At 40.1% G+C, this 23092-nt stretch overlaps 1 protein-coding gene across 5 annotated transcripts in view; it reads right to left on the reverse strand.

The window, feature by feature from the left end:
• The window catches only part of SPIRE1 (spire type actin nucleation factor 1), a 120952-nt gene extending 99281 nt beyond the window's left edge, over positions 1–21671 (reverse strand). For 2 of the 5 annotated variants that reach the window (XM_065753554.1, XM_065753556.1), the window contains exons 1-2: positions 21265–21669; positions 11716–11750 (exon numbers count right to left, since the gene is read on the reverse strand). In XM_065753554.1, the coding sequence (XP_065609626.1) occupies positions 11716–11750; positions 21265–21583 (354 nt within the window). In that variant the 5' untranslated portion in view covers positions 21584–21669. Of the gene's footprint in view, positions 1–11715; positions 11751–21264 lie in introns of all 5 variants that reach the window. The other 3 variants (XM_065753553.1, XM_065753555.1, XM_065753557.1) reach the window with 3 other exon arrangements.
• Positions 21672–23092: the final 1421 nt, after the last annotated feature.

Below are 23092 nucleotides of genomic sequence, written 5' to 3' on the forward strand. Positions count from 1 at the left end.
GCACAGCAATCGATTCTTTTCTGTTTTCTGTTCAGAAAGCTTTTAAAAAACATGCAAAGTTGCTGTGCCAAGACAGGAAATGAAAGACTGTGTATCTGCCGCTGCAGTGCCTGCTATTGAGTAAAATCTATCTAGATACTCATGCAGATGTAAGACAGAAGGGACTAAGATCTTCAAACATAAATAAGCAGTTCAGAAGAGGAAAAAAAAGACGAAGTGCTGACAGCAGTGCACTTGGTATCTCATTAATTTGACAGTTTGTGTTTCAATATGACATTTGAAACACTAGAAGAATACAGAAATGCTGCTGAAATGTAAATCCACAGCAGGGTTGAGACTGTTCATTTAATGACTATATCTTTGCTCATGAGGTATCTGCTGAAAATGACACCAGTCCTCTGAAGCATATTTTATAGAAGGAAGGACTATTTTTAGGACAACCAACTTGCTCTATTCCATCAGACCTCTGTTCCCTCCAAGATCTCTGTCCTGCTACTTGAATATTACTTAGGTATAGTGAAGCTAAACATTATTCCATTCATATGTTAATGGCAATGCACTTAATTTATTTCAGTGTCTTTCCATATGCTGTAGTAAATAAAGAGTTGCCTGTGTTTTCCTGTTTAGGTTTTTTTTTATTATTATTATTATTTTTCTTTGACTTATTACCACATGCCTAGGTATGACTCCTGCTCCAAATTCCTCCAGGTTTACTATTTTCCTGTATTTTCTTTTATTTTTCCCAAACATACTAACTGCTTCAGTTTTGAAATGTTTTGTATCTGAAGTATCCACAGGAAATTCAGGAGCAAATCTGTCTTTTGTGTTCATCTATTGTCAGCAAGCAAACAAAAGAAGGTGAAGTCTGCTTTTGTACCAGAAGAGCAACGAATGCATATACAGCCCTTACAGAGATTTATCTGAAAGAGAACGGGTTACTACTTTCATAGATAAGTATTTAAGAAATTTATACAGGGGAAAAAAAAGATAGCTTATTCTGCAAGCAAATTCTTAGTATTTTGATGAAAGGTCTTCCAAAGCAATTAGCATTTCCTTGGAAGCATAAATAAAATAGGTTTGTCATTTCAGGTAGTATTTAAAACCTGCGTAAAGATTTTTGCTTTTGTGACTGGGGCTTAAAGAACCTGGAATCAATGCTGGCTCTGACATGAAGCCTTAATGTCACACTGAGCAACTTCCCTGATGTCTTCAGCTTGACTTTCCTTTCTCTAAAATGGGAACTGCATTTGTTTTCTCCCATCAGTCATTCACCGTGGCTACCACATAATTAAGTCACCAGGACTACTCACAGAACCTCAAGTCCAGCACACACCTCATTTACTGCTGGCTTTTAAGCTATTAAGTATGCTACCACACTTGCATACAGAACTAGCACAACAGACAGACATTAACTGGAGGACCTGAGATTTGCAAACAGACAACACTCAGAAAGTGGTTGTCCAGGGATTAAAAACTGGGACTTAACTTTTAAATGAACATTGTCCTTATGTAACAGAATGAAGTACTTTCAACTGGAAAATAATTTTGCTCTAGTTCCTCCAAATAAGTGGCAAAACTCTCCATGATGACTGCATGCTTTTCTCCCTTCCCCTCATTTAATAGTTCTGACCTACATTTTTCAGATTTCAGCTTTTCATTTAACAATTAGAAATGGCTTCAAAATATTAAAAACTAATACTATTTCAATACATTTTCTTAGTGTCAATACTTTAAATGCTGTAGGCATGGACTCCTCACACAGTGCTTCTAGTCAAACATCCTATAGAATTCAAAACAGAAGTACCAGACAGCTTAAAGTATGTCAGGTTCGGCATTAGCTCATTCTACTAGATCTGCTTTAAAATATTTCTGAAAACAGACAAAACTAAAGACCAAATTTTGAAGAAAAATGTATTAAAATAAGAAGTCCATCTTCTAAACAAAGCTACAGCAGAAGTCCTGAAGTAGTTCAGCTGATGATCAAAAGCTAAAAGCAGTATGGAAAAGTAATGTAGGAAGTTAAATGTTTGCTGGCCAAGATGCATTTAAGAACATTACTGCTGTTAGTAGTATGAACCATGTAAACAAACAAAAAAAAATGAAAAGAAAGAAAACAGAAAGTTGAAAAGAATTATTTTCTACATGCTTTGCTCATTGTAGCTTAAAAGCAAACTCCAGTAGCAAGCCATACAGAGACTAACAAACAGGAGCAGCCCTTTTGGAAAATTACAAGGTAAGAAAGCGGCCAGCGGGCAGAGACCACAAATTACTTCACTGTTTTCATGCAGTTTCAACTGTATTTGTTTTCTCCATGCCCAAGTACACAAAACACTCTTGGAAGACATAGGGATTGCGTGAAGCTCATGCTGCTGTAATACAAGTGAAACACCCAGTGCAGTATTAAAGCACAAGGAGCACTCAGAGAAAAAAAAATAAAATCAGACATGCTACAAGGTACATTCAAAAGGAAGCACAGCTCCACAAACACCAAATGGTGATTTGGGGCTAGAAATACCTAGTTGAAAATACACACACACAGTTCTCATCTGTGTTCTCTCTAAAATTGGCAGCATGTTGACTCCAAGGCAAGCAGAGCTCACAGCACAATGAAAGGCACAGCTTCCAAAAGGAGCAGACCAGACAGAGCTTCTCAAGGCATCTTGTTTACTGTGCAGTGAGATCCTGCTCCAGACCTACAACAGCATGAAGGAGATAATCTGGATCCACAGGCCAGAGCTGAACAGGAAAGCAGCATTCGGTAACCCAAAAGCCATGAGGCAGCCAGAAGATGAGTCTTGTAAAAACAGCTTTGAAGAAGCATTTTTCTGCACTGCCAAGAAAGGAATAGGTGGCTGGCAGTTTATGTCAGCTGAGACAAAAACAATAAAAAAGCAAAGGCGGAATTAAGTATTGGCACTAGAGAAGTGAGGGGTGCTTCTAACAGATGGCAATTAAGGATTTGGCAAGCATCTGGAGAAGAGGAAAGAGTGTGAGCCAAAGATAAGGCTAATATCACAAGTCCTGATAACAGAGAAAGATAGGAATACAATGAGAAATGCATAACAGAGAAATAATGAATTTACAGCAGTACAACTTCCACTAGGCCCTACAGAGCAAGGAAGCAGAGGTGTGGGGAGCTGTGAAAAAAAAAACACATTTGGAAGCGAAGGTGGCAACGCTGACTGTCATCAGATATTAGGCAGAGGCAGTAACACACACACAGAAGCAAATGACTAACTTTTCAGTCACAGAAAAATAGAAACAAAGGAAGTTAATGAATAAACTATAAAAGATTTTGAGAGAAAAAGGGAGAGGGAGGCTTGGAAGTAAAGGTGCAGAACAAGTAAGAAATGGAGAATTGGACAAAGGTGTTTCAGGCTCAGGAAAGAATATGACAGGGAGAAAAACAATCTTACCTCCTTAACTGAAACAAGAGCTAATCTATGAAGGGTGAGCAGCTTGCCCTATCCTTGTTAATTATTTAACCTCAACTTTTTGTTGAAGGTGAAGGCCTAAAAGTGGTACAAGGTGCCTCGCAATTTACTACATAGTTTTATTAACTACAGGTTAATAGAAGAAAGGAACATGATGAAACACCCATTTAGAATTTAGTCACTTTTTTTTTAATCTGTATGTTTACCATTTTTACTTCCTTTCAATAAATCAAAGTATTTCACTGCACAGGCTGCACCACACAGCAATACTAAATAACAATTAAGAGTTCAGAATTTAACACTTTTTGAGTCTTGCATTCATGTCGCTAAGGAGAGATCTTGAAACTTGCTTTCTATTTAATGACTGAAATTAACAGGTAAACAACAGAAAAAAATAAACAGCTTAAGATGGAAATGTTCACACTAGTAGGTCATGGGGAGTACAGAAACCTACCAGTCAGTAAAAAGCTGGCTGCAGAACAAAAGCTCACATGAGTTGCACTATGTGACATCCAATGAAAGAAAGAACAAAGTAACAAAAACTCCTTTTTTTTTTTTTTTTGCCTCTGTGAGCCCCCAGATTCTGCATGCTTTTTGCCAAAGAAAGTACACAGTGCTGCAAATCTTGAATTGTTAAATGTCTCTGCTTCTCTCAGTGCAAGTGATTTAAATAAAATTTTACACTTTAGTGTTCATGTGAAGAAGAGCATTTAGTCACAGAACTGAAAGAAAAAGCTGATGTATATACAGTAACCAATTTCTGATGATCTCATTGTATGCATCTTGTGATTTGTGAATGGCCAAGGGTGGTGTCACAGGGAATTTCTGATCTGCTCAGTTATTAACCTACTGGAAATGCACATCTGACTGAAGACCAAATTAGGTTTTATTTATATTATTTCCTCAAATAACCCTTGGAAATCCTATCAGATGACACCATATTTCTCTTCCCTTCTCATGCAATAACTGAAGATTCTGCATGTTCATAACCAGAAGACATCAGCTCTTCTTTCTGCCAGCAGACAGTCAAGGCAGCATCACAAGGCAAGAGAAATTAAAGGCTAAACACCTTGTCCCCTTGTTCATAGAAATTTCATGTGTTCATTTTCATTATAATAGCTAAAGCTGCATTTAAAAAAGGTCTTTCCTAATGTCATTTTCCCAACTGTAAATTGATGGGAGTTCTATGTATTAAAAGAAAACAATTTCTACATTAAAATATCATCCACTTCATAGAATAATAGATGTAAACAAAACTACATATAGTCTAGATAAACTGGATCAGTATTTCTAAGTAGCTTTAAAGTAGTAATGGTAGAATGACTCAGTATCAGCTGGTACCGAAAAGCGTAGGTGGCACTGAAGAAGATGGGAACACTCTGGACCCACTTTATCCATAAGTATTTCTCTTGTTTTAAATCTCTCCAGTATTCAAAAATAAACTTACCGATATTAGTTTCATCTTGAAATCCTTGTGTCATTTTCTTAATAGTTAAATTTACAATTTAAATCCAAGTGTTGTTTTAAGTTGAGAAGCTGGTAAGTGGTAACAAAAGTGGAATGGAATTTAATCTTTAGCTCCCTGAAATTCCTGCTTTCCTTGACCAACAACCAAATTCAAAATTGACAAATAAAGAAACTATGTTATCTTAACTATGTTAAAACTAATTCAGTAACGATGTGTCATGTTTCTTGGTAGGTCAATCCTTGGACATCCAAGGACTTTAATATTAGACTCTGAGAAAGACAGACCCAGCCACACAGAAATAAGAATTAGAGATCAATAAGGGTATAAAGAAAATAAAAAGGTCATAATTTTCTCTCTGAAAGTGAGTTGAAAATTCACTAGAACTACTGAATTTTACCAAAATTTGATGTTTACTTTTCACAGAACACCACTCAAGTCAGGGAAATTACTTATATCCCGCAGTGATATAGCTACCCTATCTAAAAAAAAAAAATCTGTGAGGAAAAATGCAACATTACATTCAGATACTTGAAATACTCCATTCTCCACAACAAAAAATTCATGGCACTTAGTCCAATTTCCCTTGGTTTCCCAGAAGTCAAACTTCCCACTGAACCTATACCTTCATCAGTATAAGTGCAAGTGCTATGTGAATAGAAGCGGTACAGGTTCCACTCACATAAAGCTAGAAAGAACGGCTGTAAACAAATGGAAATCTTCAAGAGAAACATTTCTTTAGGAAAAATTTTTTTGGGGGGGATGGTCAAACAGGCTTTCTAGTGAGGTGGTTGATGTCCCATTCCTGTCAGTGTTCAAGAGATATTTGGACAATGTCCTCAATGTGCTTTAATGTTCGGTTAGCCTGGAAGTACTCAGGCAATTGTACTCAATCTTTGAAGGGCCCTTCCAACTGAACTCTTCTGTTCCACTTACATTACACTGTATGTCTATGTCATATCCCATATACTTTCAAAGCAAAAGGAGAGAGGAAAAGGAAACAACAGGAAACATACAGGTCTTACAAAAAGGAATCAAAATAACAAGATTTTTGACATCATTTCTCCATTTTTTTCCTTCTAAGAATTAAAATAGAGATGAAGATGTGAATGAAAACCAGCAGTCTACCTGCTACAACAAATATCTCAACACCGCTACAGAGGCAAAAAGACAGAACTTAATAAAAGCAAGCTCTGATTCTAGTATTTCTCTCCATTGATTAGAAAAATGTGAAAGAGGTTTGGTTTTTTTCCTTTCAAATTATTTAATTTCTTCTTTACATTTTATCAACTAGAAAACTAGTATACAAGATGAGTGATGAAAAAAGTATTTTACAACTGGCTATGAGGCCACGGATTCACATGGATTTGAAAAGTAATTGTAACAATCACTGGGTTCCTTGGTAGTAGCCTCTTGGAAGCATCAAGAACAACTGTACACACCTCATAAATTACAAAACAAGTATGCTATCTTCTGCTGGACTCCTGATGGAAACGAAAGCTTGTTTCAGGTATTAACTAAATAGGAAATAACTAAGTTAGAAACAAGTGATAAAGGCACAATTATCAGAGCATAATACTCCAAATCAACTTCTTCCTGTGCTTTTTGTCTGTGTCATTTCATTTCCATTTCATGTACTTTTTTTCTCACAATCTGTAAACTTTCAGTACTCAAGCATCCACAGAATGCAGAATGTGTAATTGAGGTGTTTAAAAACAGAAGGAAAAAAAGGAATAAGAGCCACCTACATTAAATTACACTAGGAATTATTATTTGGCTTCTATTTAAGATCAGAAATTTCACTTTTTTTTTTTACTTATTTATTATTCAATATTTTATATGGATCTTGCCTCAGTGCTCTGAAATCTGTCTGTTAAGACCAACCATTTTTTACTTCCTATAATCCTACTTGATTTTTTATAGTAATCAATAGCAGAACATCTAGTATATTATCTTAAAAAATTGTGGTACCATGATATCTGCAACCAGTAAAACTCGCTTGCTTCATAAATCTAATATATATCAGAATTGACATATTCTGAAAGCACAACTTCTCTATCATAAGACTCATAACTAGCAGACTCCTATAAACAGCACCATATTATCTCACATGCCTTTGAAAGATTTAGTAGACAAGGAAGGTAGTCGGAATTTTTGTTGCCTTTTTTGTTGCAGTAACAAACAAATTTGAAACTTCTGAAATAAAATGAAATTTTGCATTTTTAATTTCATATTGATATACGAAACTTATCTTTTATTATGCACAAAACAAAAGGACAATACAAGGGACTACTCAATTGCAGGCAAACAAACAACACCTAAAGCTTAAGCTTTCCCTGCAGCTTGACCAAGTAATCACATTATTCTTTTGGTCTGAACAAGGACACAAACACATCCACTGGCACCTGTCTACTAGAAGAACAGCACCTTTAAAGCTGATTAACTTGATAGCTATCACATCAATCAATATACATGGCAGCTACTATACATATGACAGCATAGCATTAACATGATAGTTATCAAATGATAGAACAACAGAACTGATAGAGAAAGGGTTTTGCAGAAACTGAGGAGCAGTACAAATGACCTTATTCTCTCTCTCCACAGTGAGATCCCTTTCAAAGTAACAAACTTCATTTGTGAACTTCTATTCCCATATTTCATTTTGTGATACAACTGAGTAATATTAACATATTAACTACAGAAGGAACATTTTTGTGATTTCAGATTTAACAGAAACACTGTAACACCAAACTTACTGTCTATGGTCTGTTCTTCACATGCAAAACTTCCCTTACAGAGATCAAATTTACTGCAAGACCTATTTTTCCACCAGCCATTACTTGAACTTCTGTCAGCAGACTAGGCCTGAATTTTTATCTCCTTGCTCTCACCCAGCTGATAGAAAGGTTTCCCAGTGGCATCACCAGAATGAGGATTTCATCACAAATCCTGTGAGACTTTGGAGTGCACAGATTATTAAAGGCACATCGTACCATGCTGCAAAATCGAAAAGCCCTTACAAGCAGCAGTCAATTTCTCTTACACGACCGTGGACAGATGGCAGGATTGGACTATCACTAAATCAGCTTAGTCAAATACATCATTAGTTCTCCAGCCCAATAATTCACTGTGTATTCTTAATGAAAACATTGAATGGAAATGGCAATGTGCCAAGCTTAAAGCAAGTAAACAAACAGAAATCAACTTTCCTTCAAGATCAACCCTCTCCTGATGTTTATGCGAGTCACAAAAGCAGCTCATTACAAAACACAGAAGAACAAAATCTAAATTCTACCTTTGTGTGTGTTTTCTACATAATCAAGTGTTTCTTGTTTTGTTGTGACTATGAAGAGATTCAGGCAAATCATGGGGACAGATGAGTGCCTGCCACAGAGCAGCCACATCAAGGAACATCATAATGGGCTCTCAGCTATCTAAAAGCATGAGGTCCCTCACAGGCTGGACGCCAGCATCTCCTGAGGTAATCCCATTAACAAGTGATGAGCACTTCACTCATGTCCACTGGCACCTAATGCAGAGCTTAATGCTCTCCAGAAAAGATGCACAACTCTGCTTTGAATTCTAAGTAGCCAACCTGAATCCTTGTTAATTCTCATCTTAACAGCACAGCAAACCAAGAGTACTCATGGAATTACCAGACTTGTACCCAACCATTCACAGAGTTCTGTGGACAAGAGTCAGTCATATTTTTAGTAAGGGAAATTACTCTCATAAAAGCATTTCTGCCTGTCCTCGCAGTGACATTTCTTTTCCTTCATCACCATAAGGACAAAGTTCAGGAAGTAGAACAAAGCAACATCACTGCACATGTCGGTGATCCTTCACAGCTGCAACTGTCCCATCATCAGATTAAAAAAAAATAAAATTCTAGATATTCGTATACAGTAAATAAACCCATTTAATACTGCTTGAATTTTGAGCATATAACACACTTAAAGTAGGCATGACATTGTTTTTACCACAAAATTATTACACAGCTTTTCAACCACTACCATTCTGTGCTATTAAATACAAGATCTCATCTCTATTAGCATGAGAGAGGTGGCTGATTTTCTGTTTTATTCAATACAATGAATAACAAGCATATTCTTATTTGTATTGAAATAAAGAGCATCTCTATAACCTATTTACTTCCCTAAATTACTGTCTGTTTCAAGTTCCCAATAAAAAAATAAAACTCCACAGACAAATACCATAATTTTGAATGCATATTAAGATTAGTAATAATTATATGAAATATATATAACCAATAGCTTGCAGACACAGCACACAAAGGGCTCCTTAAAACATTGTGACAATTGATTCACCCTGTGATTTGACATGAGCTGGATGATGTTGAACAAGCAATTTATTCACCATTGTTTGGGACAGACTATTCCATTAATTCCTGACTTTTAAACAAATGAGAGAGTTCCGTGTGTATCTTTATACCAGCAAACACACCGCTTAACTCCATTATTCACACACAACAAGGCTATGCTGTTAGGTGGGTCTCTTCCAATACCTGGCAATTAACCCCTCCTACATGTGAGTCACTCGCATTCACAGAATGCTTTCTATATGAGCGCTGTGTGTTTACAAATGAGGATGGCATATTTTATATAATCTTCACCACCTTGGTTGAGACAACAAAGCAGAGCTATCATCACATACAGTCACAAGCAGATGCATATTAAATAAGGTCACCTGATTCCTTACTTCCCACTATGGCTATGGCAAATGGACCCTGAATTTCACACACAGCTTGAAATAAACGGAGTACCAATTCAGGATAGTTTAGATGTTCTGCAAAAGAAGTTACAATTATTATTAGCTACATTCTTAAGAAGTTTTCCACAAACTCTAATACTCTAATAGGTCACACTCTTTTTCATAGGAATCAAAAAAGCGCAGTATGCTCTCTCTCTGCTGAATTCCTGGTTCTGAAAAACACCAACATCATCATAATCAAGTCTAAAACTGCAGCCCCTAGGGGATTTTGGAGGAGGAAGGAGCCACTGACTCCTTCGCTGTCTCCTTCAAGATGACAAAGACAAACAGAAGAGTCAATATGACCATGGTCACAGTGATTATTAGAGACAATTTCAAGTGGTGCATTTGTCCCAAGGCAAATTCTAGCCCACTGAAGTTTTTCCTTTCTAACCATTGTCAAAAGTAATTTATAAAAAATACTAAAATTAAAAAGCTATTTCTCCATGGAAGATAATGAAGTAGAATATATCCAACTGAATCTCAACAATCTCTTTTGAAACAAAAGCATTTTTATTTTCCCAAAATTGATTTTTTTAATGTTCCCTTACAAATATTTTAACAGAGGCTTATTATCATCACCTCCATTTTTGCTGTTAGGGTCTTTCATTATCTTCTGTTAAAAAACACAAAGCAAAACTGTAAACAGTATTTAGTGTGCAAAGCAAGTGACACAGTAGATGAGCATTCCTAAGGAAGGTACTAGACTCGTGAACCAAGTTTGTACAAATTCTGGAATAAGAACAGAATGCATTTGCTTAATCTGAACTATATAAAGAGAAACAAAATGTGCTGACTTCCAATTTCTGTTTAGGAAAGTTTCCTTTTCTGTCTCTGTTAGGAATTACTCCTTACCTTGTACCCTGCAGAAAGAACCTTCCCATTTTGTTACAAACGCTTGCAAGTCTGGATGGCTTTGGCAATTTGCCACATGTGTTGAATTAGCTGGTTTTTCATTTTACCTTTAAACCAGCCATTTCCATGCACAGTTTTATCTAAGTATAAACTTTATGGCAACACCCACTTGTCACTTTCACGTATATTATTGATGAGAAAACTGAAAGCCCACCAATCAGGATGCCTGCAATGGTGCTATTTCCAGGCTAACCCTGATGTACTGATGGAACAGCTGAAGTAAAACACAGTTTTACAATTGGAAGGAAGTTCAAAGTCAACGAGAACAGACTGCCCTGCAAAGGATAAAGATAGTTTGTGTTTACTACTGGAAAAGTTTATGTAAGGAGTAGACTACATGACTTACTCTGTATCACAGTGAACAACGATGAGTTGACATCCTGTTCAACAAGAAGGTCTGCTTAGATTTTATTCAAGCTTTGGATTAAATCTATGAATCTGACATAATGATAGCTTGAACATTCTTTCAACCCTCATCCCAGCTTAGTATCAAAGATACAGTGTCAGAGAATAGTCAAGATACAAAGCAACCAGTTTTAACTGGTTTTGTGTTTCTGTTGCTAGTCCAGCAAGACATCATATAATATTTCTTAGGTTACATTCCAACAGTTCTAAATGAAAAGAAATATTAAAAGAAGAGGAAATCAGGACATCTTTAGGTGGATAAACAATCCAGAGATCACTTGTCTTCTCTACTTCCATCTAAATTCCAGGCTCACCAAATATCAGCCTATTCTGTAAACACAATCAGCCTATTCTGTAAAAAGTATTTATTCCACAATCTACTAGTTATTTCTAAAGCAACTATGTTGAGAGAACTTATTCAAAAGAAACTATCTAAAATAGAATATTCTGCTAAAGAGTCATACTTAAAAGAAACAAATAACAAACAAGTTTATATTGTATCTCCAGACTTGTTTATTGAAAACTACATGGACTTTCCTGTTTCTGAGCGCAAGATCAATTCATCCGCATTAAGACACACTTATGCACCTGTTAATGACACAAACACTATACACATTTCACAGTAAGACTTCCTTCTGAAAACATACCACTTTTACACTAATTGATAATGAAAAAGCTCTGAGATAAATCAGCACCACCAGAGAACACAAATAATTATCTTACCTCCATTTCTGTGCAGTATAAACGCTCCGACTTATCTGCAATAAAAAAATAAAAAATAAATAAACAGCTTTCAGATTAAGTCAATGGACAAAAACCATGGTTCTCTGCATTACTTCAACCAGACATTTCAGAAATATTGGCATTACACATGCATCAAAAAATTAACAACAAAAAGATTCTGCACTCTTTATTTGATCATAACTCTCTCTTTTAAGGTCCATCTTTAATGTTTGGCTTCATTATTTAAATTGTATGAACGATGCTCAGCCATGAAGGGAACATGCAAACAAGTCAGCTTCAATTAAGTAGGAGCAAAAAATTATTTCAAGATAAAAAAAAAACATTAATTCATAACTAGGAAAAAGCCACTATTTCACTTGATACTATGAGGATATCAAAGACTTGAACAAGAACACCAACTTTAGCTTTCTTAATAGTAGAAATTTTATTGTAATATTTTTCTAAATCTCCCTTCTCAATTTTTGCATCTCAAATATCACTCTGGAATTTATAAGATACAGAAAAATTAAGTTTCTCAATTGTCTCTGATAAAAAAGTCAATTTTCTCAAAGTCCAAATGCTTTGTTATGAAGTGTGAGCGGCTTGACAGATTATAAAACAGTATGGAAATTTTGCATCATACACCATTTCAGCAGCATTACTATTTTGTATTAATAATTCATTACCAGAGCAGTGTGAAATAGTTCTGGCAGGATGGTTTTCTGTTGGAAAACAATATTCAAGAAAGTATTCCACAGAAATATCTCCATTTCAAAGAGGAGCTACCCAGAATTTTAATTTCAAAACATGCAGACATTTAATCCCACTTCTTTTGTCTTTCTTTCGGGTTGCATTGCACTCGCACTGCTGCATCTGCAATCTGCAGTGCTGGGCCTGATGGTGCTCAGCCTGGGAGTGTGGGATGCGATTCCATGTCTCCATGCATTCCGAACTCAGAGCTGCGCGTGTTGACTGGGAGTGTCTGCTGCAGGTGATGGCTGCTGAGCATGCCCAGGGAGCCAAAGGCCTGAACAGAGTGGTCAGGGACAGCCTGCAATTTGTAGCCCTAACTAGGAGCACTGCTTTTATCAGATTGCCTGGTGAGCTCAAGGAAGCTCAACCAAGTGGTTAGCATAATATTAGCACTCAGGAACGACCACGCTGGCTTCATAAGCAAAATCTGAATGGCATGCAAAACTGACAGCGCTAGGGAAGTCATCCGTATAGAAACAGATTAATTTTTCATATTGCACTAGTCACCTTGCCTTTGAAACTAAAGGTTAAACACGTCTTGAATGAATAGGGAACACCTAACCAACAGAGGGAAAGTTGTTTGCCTTCGTTTTGAACTCTTGCCAGTGTAAGCTGAACACTTAACAGTGGTGTCTGATTTCATAATGAAGCACAGGAGAGTGACTTAAAAGGGCAGCTTTTAAATATGTTTTGCATCCTCTTCTCAAAAGGACTGGTGATTCTGGTTCGTTCATGTCAAGATCCATAGAAGAGCCACTTTTTACATTCAAAATGCTAAGACTTGTTTTATTATTTTAAATTATAATTGGAGGAAATTCACCAAACTTTTCTTTTAGTACTCCTATGACTACTAGCAGAGTTATGAGTATTGGGAGCTAATTCTGTGAAATGTGTATGACTGCTGACCAAAACATTGTAAATCCACAATATGACAATACAAGAGCAATTCTCAGAAATGCAGTCAAGATAGGGGAAAAAAATAGCAATTTTTGACCTCTAACCATGCAATGGCATAGCTGTCCCCCAGTACTTGTAGCCACCGATTAACTATTTCAAGTTGCACCTCCCACAGACTGGTGGAAGAGGAGTCAAACACTACCAGATCCTCTCAGTAGCCCAAACACAAAGCACCCATTGCTACACTTCAAAGCCATTCTGAGGTCCTACAAAAAGCCTTTGAGCAGAAGTCTTAACCAAATCCTGAAGTACAAAGCAAATCCATCAGCCCAGACCAAAACAAACCATGTAAAAATGGCATTTATAAAGGAATAGCAAGAAACTCATCTCACAGCACCTTTGACAAATCGTTTATAAAATTCCATGAAAGCACTCAGAAACTTGCCTTATTTCATATATGATGCTATCAAAATTAACTACTGCTTTCAGAGCAAATATTTATTATTACTGTAATTAATGTAGAGAACATATTTAGCTGAATGTTTTACTCTCACTGCTTGTGAACTGGGTAACACCACCAAAGAGCAATGTTTCTACCAGCACTTAAAAACAAGAGAATTGGTTTTTAGCATGGGGTTACATACTCCAGGTAGGCAAGAAGGAGAAACAAGCAGTTTAGCTCACAACAGCTCAAACGTACTACAGATGGTATTTGAGGCAGGTGCAAATGAATGATTGATGTACACATCATTTTAGTATCATAAATTTACCTCACTACTCCCTTCCCTACCCTCTGAACCCTGATTCTAGCTGTACACTGGGCAGATTTCCCCGGCCTCTTTGCACTCACCCATGGGCACAGACCTCTGGAAATTTCCAAAATTACCGAAGACCCAGGCACTAATAGTAGTTGCCCAAGAAACACAGTGACTTGAATCTATCAATACTGACATGAATTCGCTTTTGTGTGGTCCATGCAAGCCAGGAACAGAAATTTCTTCTCTTCAGCTGAGATTACTGAAAAAAACAGGAACTTCTAAACATATCCTAAGGGTCACACTTTCCTAATTTGCACCAGGAAGAATAAAAATACATCCCTATAAGTCATAAAACTGTCTCTGTTTGCAGTCTCTGTCTGCAAGCAGCCTTCCGTGTTTATCCGGTAACTAGGTGAAGGTTTACAAAGTCATTTCAACTGTTGCTTCTTTACCTAGATCCATCCTTCCCCACACTTTACAGCTATTCAGCTGCTAGCTGTGCAGCAATTTCACCATTCTTAATGCCAAAATATACGTATGTCGGTATCATTTTTCCATGACAGCTTTCCAGTAGCAGCTAATGCACTCATTACTAGCAAACAGCATAACTTGAACCGTCAAGTTAACTTCAATTTACTACCAGGCTACAGTTTGGGAGATCCCATGATCTTTCACTCATAGGTTGGTGAAAAGCAAAAACCCTTCATTTTTTGCAAGAAGCAAAGAGGCTTAAATAGGTTTCCTGTATATCTGAAGACAGTTTTCCAAGAGCCACATATGAGTCATGAAATAATAATAACAATAACAACACAACAACAAACCCCTGAGCGCCGTATTTCATTTCTCAGAATTTCTGTTTGAAAATTATTCATATTTCCAACCCCCAGCAAGTGGAGTCGGGCCAAGCTTCCATCAAGCACTAAGGCACTCTGACTCATCCCTCAAGGCAGGAGCTTCAGGCTGCCATCGACACAGGGAAAAATAATTACTTTCACATCATCTCTCAGAATGCTGTTTAAAATAAGACTGCACACAATTTATCAATAGTCCATGCTTCACTCAAGTACCATTGCTGTTCCTTCCGAGGATGAGCAAATCACAGTTAAGGATCTCCACAGATTTAAAAACAGTAAGCCGATCATGTACTGCTGCCAGTACTAAGAAGCCTGCATTTAAGACTTCATTTTATAGCTGAAATAGTCAATTTGGCATGTTTAAATGGACTGATACAGACTACACTAGCAGGAGTACAAAACTCCTGCTGTACAAAAAGCACTTCACTGTCCAAAGAAATCCTAAACTACTGAGTCAATGTTTGTGATTTGACACCACAGCCACAGGGCTGTTGCTTCCACTACCAGCAGCTTAAGAGCCTCAGAGCACCTTCCTGGCCTGCCTTCAACATCCCCAGTTCCTCTGGATGGATCTGAAAGCACTGGCTTGCATTCAGTATCAAGACTGTCAGCACTGATGTTCCACAACCATGTAGCTGATGTATGCTTTAGCAACAACCCTGAAAGTGATTTTGTGTTGAAGATTAATACTCTACTTAGATTTCACAGCCTACTTCTGTGGTTCTGGGTGAACTATACCTACTACTTCCACAACAGCATACCTCAGGGTGCCCTCAGGAAGAAGGGGCACTGCCCATTCAATAAGTTGAATTGGTATTTGCTCTGACTTACAAGTCTTCAAATGGCACTGTACCTACAATAATAGTAGGCTTTTCACTGCCCTTAAGAGAAGGAGCTACTTAAAAGAAAAACATCAGACTCATTTGGGCAATGCTCTCAAACACAAGGTATGGGTTTGGGTGGTGCTGTGTGGAGCTGGGGATTGGAACTGATGATCCTTGTGGGCCCCTTTTAACCTGGGATATTCTATGATCTATTTAATCATCTGATTTCAGGAACTGGGGCATTCACTACCAAATCTGTCAAGACTTTCAACCCGAGTCCAGATCAGTAGCAATGAAAAGGAAAGGAAAATAAAGAAAGCAAAGGCGACCAAGCAACATAAAAAGATGAATATGTAAAGAACTGGATTCATAATTACGTGGAGAGGAAAATAACAAGGCAGCAAGAGTGAGACAGATTTCTTGTAGGAGATGGATATTACAGGAGAAGCAAATGAAAAACAAATGGGAGGACAAAGAGAAATTTTGGGTAAAAACAAAACAAAAGGTCAAAGTTTCAAAGAAAAATAGGTCAAGCACAGCCTATATGGACCACCAGGCTGCAAGGTGGAAGGTGAAGAAGACTGAGAACAGGAAGAAGATTGGGATTAGAAAAGTTAACAGAGAAGCTATTTTTATGAAAAACACTTAGGTCTTCAGGATCAACACATCCCTCCTCTAAACTTTGTAATTAAAGATGACAAGAAATGAGGTGAGTCTTTACAGCTCATGGCTTTTTGGATCTGCATTGTGATTTAAGTATCTGCCTCCAGTTGCTGATTTGGGAATAATCTGCCTTACTTTTCAAACTAGGACAGTACAAAGGAAAGAAAATTCTCAGAAAGTACAAAAAAAAAAATTTTATAGAAGTTAACAGAAGGAGACCAGAAATCTCCACTGTGTCTGTCTTTTGTCATGCCTTCATCTTTCTCCATTCAACCTGCATTCACTGAAGTTACTTGGGCTTGGAATCCTTTATACATCGTACATTATGGAAACCTCTATACATTGTATAAAACAAGTAAAGACTAAGAGTTCTTTCACATGGTTATATTTTATAATGAGATTTCAAAATAATATTCTTTAACGCCAAACTAACAAACCTACTATGCTAAAGCCACCCTCTAAGGTATGATACACTGATTATTTGTTGTCTTGTTCCACTTCTACACTGTAGACGGAAACTGGCTCTGGTCACCAGGCAATGCTTTCTACAGTCAACTGCTCACCCTCTGTAGCAAACCTCTAAGTCTACCTAAGGATAAACCAATTTTGTTATTCTAAGATAAATACTGTGGACAGTGCACATCTCCAAGTGCTGCTCAGCTTTATTTGTAGCTGTCATTCTCTAGTGCAGATGTTTATTTAAGTTCAGATAATGCACTCACTCTTCTCTGGCATGTCCACACATCAATATCTCCCCAAAAATGCATGAATATGCACTCAGAGTTCACGCGTCTCAAAAAGCTTTCTCTATGTTAAGCTCTGTTACTCTAACTGTATTTTCACTCCTCCTGAAGCTATCCACTCACTTGCCATTCCAACAAGCATGCCTGCTAGCGACAGAACACTGACTCCACTGAGGCCACTGGGAGTTTCCAGCAGGCCACAGCTTTGCTAAACTGACACCACTGCACTGCTGTACCAGTTAGGAGCTTTTACTGGCTGTTAATCAACTCTCTCAAATAGATGGAGAAGTAGTCCTCACTTTTTCCCTACCTTGACTATATCTGCAGCCCTGTATTTACACTGTACAAACTGACTCACCTTTTTGTTGCTCTTAAAGTGCACAGCAATAAAATTCAATAGCACGCTCACAGCTCTACATGTGTCACACAAACTAGCTTAAGGTTTTATCAGGAATGGAACAATAATTGTTCTGTCTCTTTACCGGATCCAACTTTGTAATCAAATAAATTAATTCAGAAACTAAAAGTTTTCTGCAGCTTTCTTCTGATAGAGATGATGAAAAGCTCCCTCACTTCTTTAAGACACATTCACTGTCAAGAGGGATCCAGGATGCTAGTACCTGTAATCCTCTCACTGCCTGCCTTACCACGACACAGCTGTTCCAACCTCGGCAAGGTCAGTCATGACCCAGTCCTCCAGCACACTGCTGTGGGTCAGCCTTGCTGCCTGATGCCATTCTCTGCCCTGAATCACCCCATTAAAGACTACTCTGTTACACCATCACAACTACTGCCCTCATTTTTAAAGTCCTTAACATGCTATCCCACTCCTACCTATCCCTCACCGAGTTAGTACCCAGTAAACTGCCACCTCCAGCCAGTCCCTGCATCCACACTCCATTACCCATTACTTTTCATTTCATTATGAATATCTGAAGCTCACAACTCTTCAAAGTTTCTCGCTCTTAAGTTTTCCTTGGGAGACACGAATGTGAACTACTCACTATGCCTTCACAGCCTGATTTGCAGAAATGTAAATGTGATAATTAGTAACAGAGGTCAACTATCACTATTGATAGCTTTCTTCCACTTGTTTTGTGCAAGCATCTGGAATGTGAAGTAACGTATTTAGTTACTTGAAACCATAGACATTATTTTGTTACACTGGGGTCTTTCTGTTATTGGCTGTCCAACAAGGTCCCTGGGCACCTACTTACATTTACAGAGCCCACCCAAACTCTCCCTGCTTTGGCATTAGCCACAACTGGAAGCCTCTTAGTTACTCTTAAATACTACAGACATTTTCTTCCTACCTTGATTTCTACCATTACTAGATACATATCTTAAAATTCGACCAAGAGATGGTGAGGCGTAACACACTGACCCTTAGTATCTTTAAGTACAGATGTTTCTGAATATCCTTCTGGATTCAGAGCATAATTGTTAATTCTAGAAGTGGGATTTATTTCAGCAGCATTCATAGCAGCATCTATTTCTAAATTTAAACAGTAAACACAGCTACTCCTATATATTATATTTCAAAAGGGTCAACCAAATTAGAAGGAAAGTATCAGGACATTCATTTTGTTCCAAAAAGCCTGCATATTTTTCCTCAGCATTCTTCAAGAGACTAGTAGATGAGAATGCCTTGATGCGCACAAGTGCAATTTGCATTTATTAGTCTTATAATTTACACCCTGCCTTCCAGTAGCTGGGCACACAAAGAAGAACGTGAAAATCACTAAAACTGCCAACACTGTGTAAGCTATTCCTCGCCGACATGTTTCACCCTGAGCTCTCAAGTCCCATGAAAGCTACCGCGCAGTCAGATTCTCTCTGATCTTTCTGGTTCAAAGCAAGAATACCCCCTGCACTATACCCTTGCTCTGAACACCTGGCATCTGTCACAGAAAAACCTGCATGGTACTTAAGGCTGACAAAGCCAGCGGCAGCCTCCCTCTGTGCCCCCTCCTAGGGCCAGAGCACATAGCAGACAAGGCACACCGCCATCACACACAGCGAGGAAGGCTGAGGAGCGCTTCCTGTATGCAGGACTCAGCAGATGAAACTTGGTTTCTCCAAGCTCACTCATCCCCAGGACTGTCTCCTAGAGTAGAGGGAAAAACAGCCACCACCACCACTTGTAAGAACTGCTCCTTAAGGAGAGGTCTCAAAGGAGTCAAACCACATGTTTACATCAAAAGGCTAACCTCGCTCAGAAGTTTGTTTTGCTCACAGCTGGCACTTCACTAGATGCCACCATGAGTTCATATCAACTTCAAGTGAAATAACAGAAGAAAAAAAGCTTGCATTAGGAAAAATACATTCTATGCTTTATCTTCAATTTCATCTGAGGTATCCCTAAGCAACCCACATTTCTGTGGTGTTGAGATGTCAGACAGTTATGGTGATTCATACAAAGATGACCACAGCAAACTCCTCATTTTGTGCACGTTCAGGTTTGCTCCTTTCCTCACTCCAGATCCAGCAGACGGTACGGTTTGCAACATACTGTGAAAACATCACTTCATCAGTGTCCCTAAAGCAAACTCTGTGACACGGCTGCGTTTGCTCTTGAATTAGCCCAAGCTCTGCTGTCAGGCGTGACTGATCACATCGTTCCCTGCAGCCCTGAACAAAGCCCGAATGTTCGCTACCCAAAGGCACCATTCTTTGGGGACTCCTTTATTTGCCCACACAGGATTCTCTTGTGCACAGACACAGAAACCAACAGCCAACACTGGAGCCTGAATCATCCAAACCTATGCACCAACCTACAGTCATAAATTTTTCATGCAGTAACAAAACAGTTTCACAGCTCGGAGCGTTAACCCACAGAACCCCTACTGATCCCACTAATCTCCTGACACAGCCACTCAAGCCCTACTTGCCCAAGATACAAAGGCAGGAAAACAGTGATGAGGAATCCTTCCCAATCCTTACTCACTGAAAATTCACATTAGGTAACGTAAATGCTCACATTAAAATTAACAACTGGATGATGCTTCCATTCGGAACCCTTTTTATTTCTGGTTAGCCAAAAACTAATTGATTAAAAAAAATAAAAAAAATAATAAGATACTCAAGTATTAACAGACTCCATCGCTAAAATCAACAAGATTTGAAAATTGTTCTCTGCTTTTGGTTAATGAGAGGGGTTCAGTGTCAAGGTTGTTTTTCTGCCCTCCGTATCAGTGAAACTCATCTTTGTTTCCTACCTTAAGGACATTTTATTCATTTTCTGGGTATTTTCAGTTGGAATTTCAAGCATTGCACATTAGCCAGAAAACTGATTCACAAGAAACGGGTTTGGAAACATACCACTAAATTCTACATAATCAGTACTTCTCTTTAAGATAACTTTAATTTATATCTCAAGAGTAAAATTAATGTGTCTGTACAGCTGTAGGGCCCATGCTGCTGCACAGGGCTTGCCAGCCATAGGACCAGGGTAGTGCTCCTTACATTCTTCTTGCAACTAAGCAGAAGGCATGAGTGTTAAAGTCAGTATCCATTTGAGAGGCTTGTGCTGAAACTGGGTCACAACACTGCTCGCTAATCATCACCTAAGGACACTGCAGGGAGCAGTAAAAAAAAGAAATAGAGCAGCTCAAAAAATACCAAAAAGAAGCCAGCCAGCTATCAGCTCATCAATATAGCACGTTATCAACATTCACTGCACGGTGCAAATGATGGTTTCCAATAGAAACCCGTACAGACTCCACAAGGCAACGAATAAAAGCCGCTCGACCGGAGCCACACTGGTTCTGTGCTGCTGACAGTTACTCCTGCAAACACACAGAATCCTTTGTACAAGCCCAAAGGCTGAGCAACGCACTGCCCCACTGTGCTCAAAGCCACAGGCGCTGGGGAGACGGGGGAAGGAGGCCAGGAGGAATGCTGCTGCCGCGCAGATTCAGGCAGCAGTGGGAAACCCAGCGCCGGCGAACGTCGCAGGACGGCCAGGCTCTAGCCGCAGCCGGCCCGGCCGCCCCGAGCCCGGGCACGGGCACCGCACACGAAACCCCCGGCGGGACCGCCGTCCCCGCGGCCTTACCTGCGGTGGGCGGCTCGCGGAGCGGCTCGTCCTGCTGCAGGGTGACGGCCCCGTCCCGCCACACGCGGAGATGGGCGGCCGCCCCCAGCCTGCCCGCGGGGCTCTGCCGGCGGCGGGCCCGCAGCCAGGCGCAGCACTGGTAGCAGACGGCCCACGCCTGCTCCTCGTTGATGGGCTGGTTGTAGAGCCGCAGGATCTCCTCCAGAGACAGCGCCTCCGGCTGCCCGCCGGCCCCGCCGTCCTCCTCTTCGGCGGCGGCGGCGGAGGGGCGGGATGCGCCGGGCTGGGGCTCCGCGCCGCGGTCCCCCGGCAGCGCCATGCCCCGCTCCGCCGCACGGGCTGCCCGCGCTGCTCGTCGGCTCAGGCCCCGCCGCGGCTGCCGCTCCTGCTGCTGCTGCTAGCGCTGCTGCTGCTTGTGGTGCTGCCGCGCGGTCCCGCCGCGCTCATCCTCCCCGCCCCGCCAGAGGCAGCAGGCCGCCGGACAGCCCGGCCCAGGCTAGGCGGGCGGGCAGCGGCCGGCCGGCGGGAGGAGCGGCGCCCGCCGCTGCCGCCGCCGCAGGGGGCACAGCTCATAGCAACGCAATGGCGTCCTCGCCCGCCCCCGCCGCCAGCGGCCGCCGCTCGGCGCCGCAGCACCCCCTGCCGGCCTGCCCGGCCCTGCCCGCTGCGTCAGGCGCAGGCGAGCCTGCGTCCTTCGGCCGGGCGTTCCTCTGTCGCAGGGGAGAGTCTGCGGGAACATACAGGCCCGAGAGCGGCTGTGCCTACGCTGCCAGAGCGGTTTCCAGCCCTGGGAGAGTGGCCCTCAACGGTGATGAAGGGCTGGAGCATTTCCTGTGTGAGGAATGGCTGAGTAACCCGGGTGTGCTCAGCCTGGGGAAAACAAGACTGAGAGGGGAGCTGATGGAGGTTTACAAATGTCTAAGGGAGGTGGGAGGCAAATGGATGAGGTTAGGATCTTCTCGGTACCGCGTAGCAAGAGGATGAGGAGTAATGGCCTAAAACTGGGACATAGGAAGTTCTGTACTAACATGCAGAAGACCTTCTTTATGGTAAGGGTGATGGAGAACTGGAACAGAATGCCCAGAGAGCTCATGGACTCTCCGTCTATGGAGATATTCACCTATAATTTTACCCAGCTGCAGTTTTACTAAGGGCAGTGAGCATTCCCTTCAGCATCCCCTTCCCATGAGATAGAAGGTTGCTAACTTACACGACAGTATTTTGCACTGCCCCCATCTGTACAAGCAGAGTAGCACACGCTGGAAAGGCAAGATAGTGCCAGGTCTCAAAGAGTCACACACTCGTCCGTGTTTTGCTTTTAACCAGATAGAACATGGGTGCCTTTTGCCCTCTTGCAGTTACACAGGCGGGTGTAAGGGACACTACCGTAACCGAGACACAACCAGTATTTGAACAAAACTATTGCATTAGCCCTGTCCTGCATCCAATGTGATACGGCCTTTCTGCTTGCACTAGCTAACAATGAAATCAAGGGAGAAATTGTACTTTACACTGTGTAACAGACAAATAAATACATCTCAAAGTAATTATTTCAATATACACAGCTGCAGTATGCGTTGCAAGCTTCTCTAGTGTTATTCATAACCATTTACTTCAGAACTCTGGTGCTATCTTGCAAGGAGAACAAAAGGAGGTGGATGTAGATAATCAGAGACAAGGAACAGCTTCTATACAAGTGACTTGTTTCAATTTAGCTTCAAAAAGTGATGGCTAGAGTACCCACGGTAAAAAAAACAAAAAACAAAAAACCATGAGAAGGAGAGCATGGTTGCCATGTCTCGAAGCATAAAGGGCTAGAGGACATCTA

The sequence above is a fragment of the Cyrtonyx montezumae genome, unplaced genomic scaffold (genome assembly GCF_038088225.1).
Source record: "Cyrtonyx montezumae isolate F1298 unplaced genomic scaffold, pur_monq_1.0 scaffold_8, whole genome shotgun sequence".
NCBI lineage: Eukaryota > Metazoa > Chordata > Aves > Galliformes > Odontophoridae > Cyrtonyx > Cyrtonyx montezumae.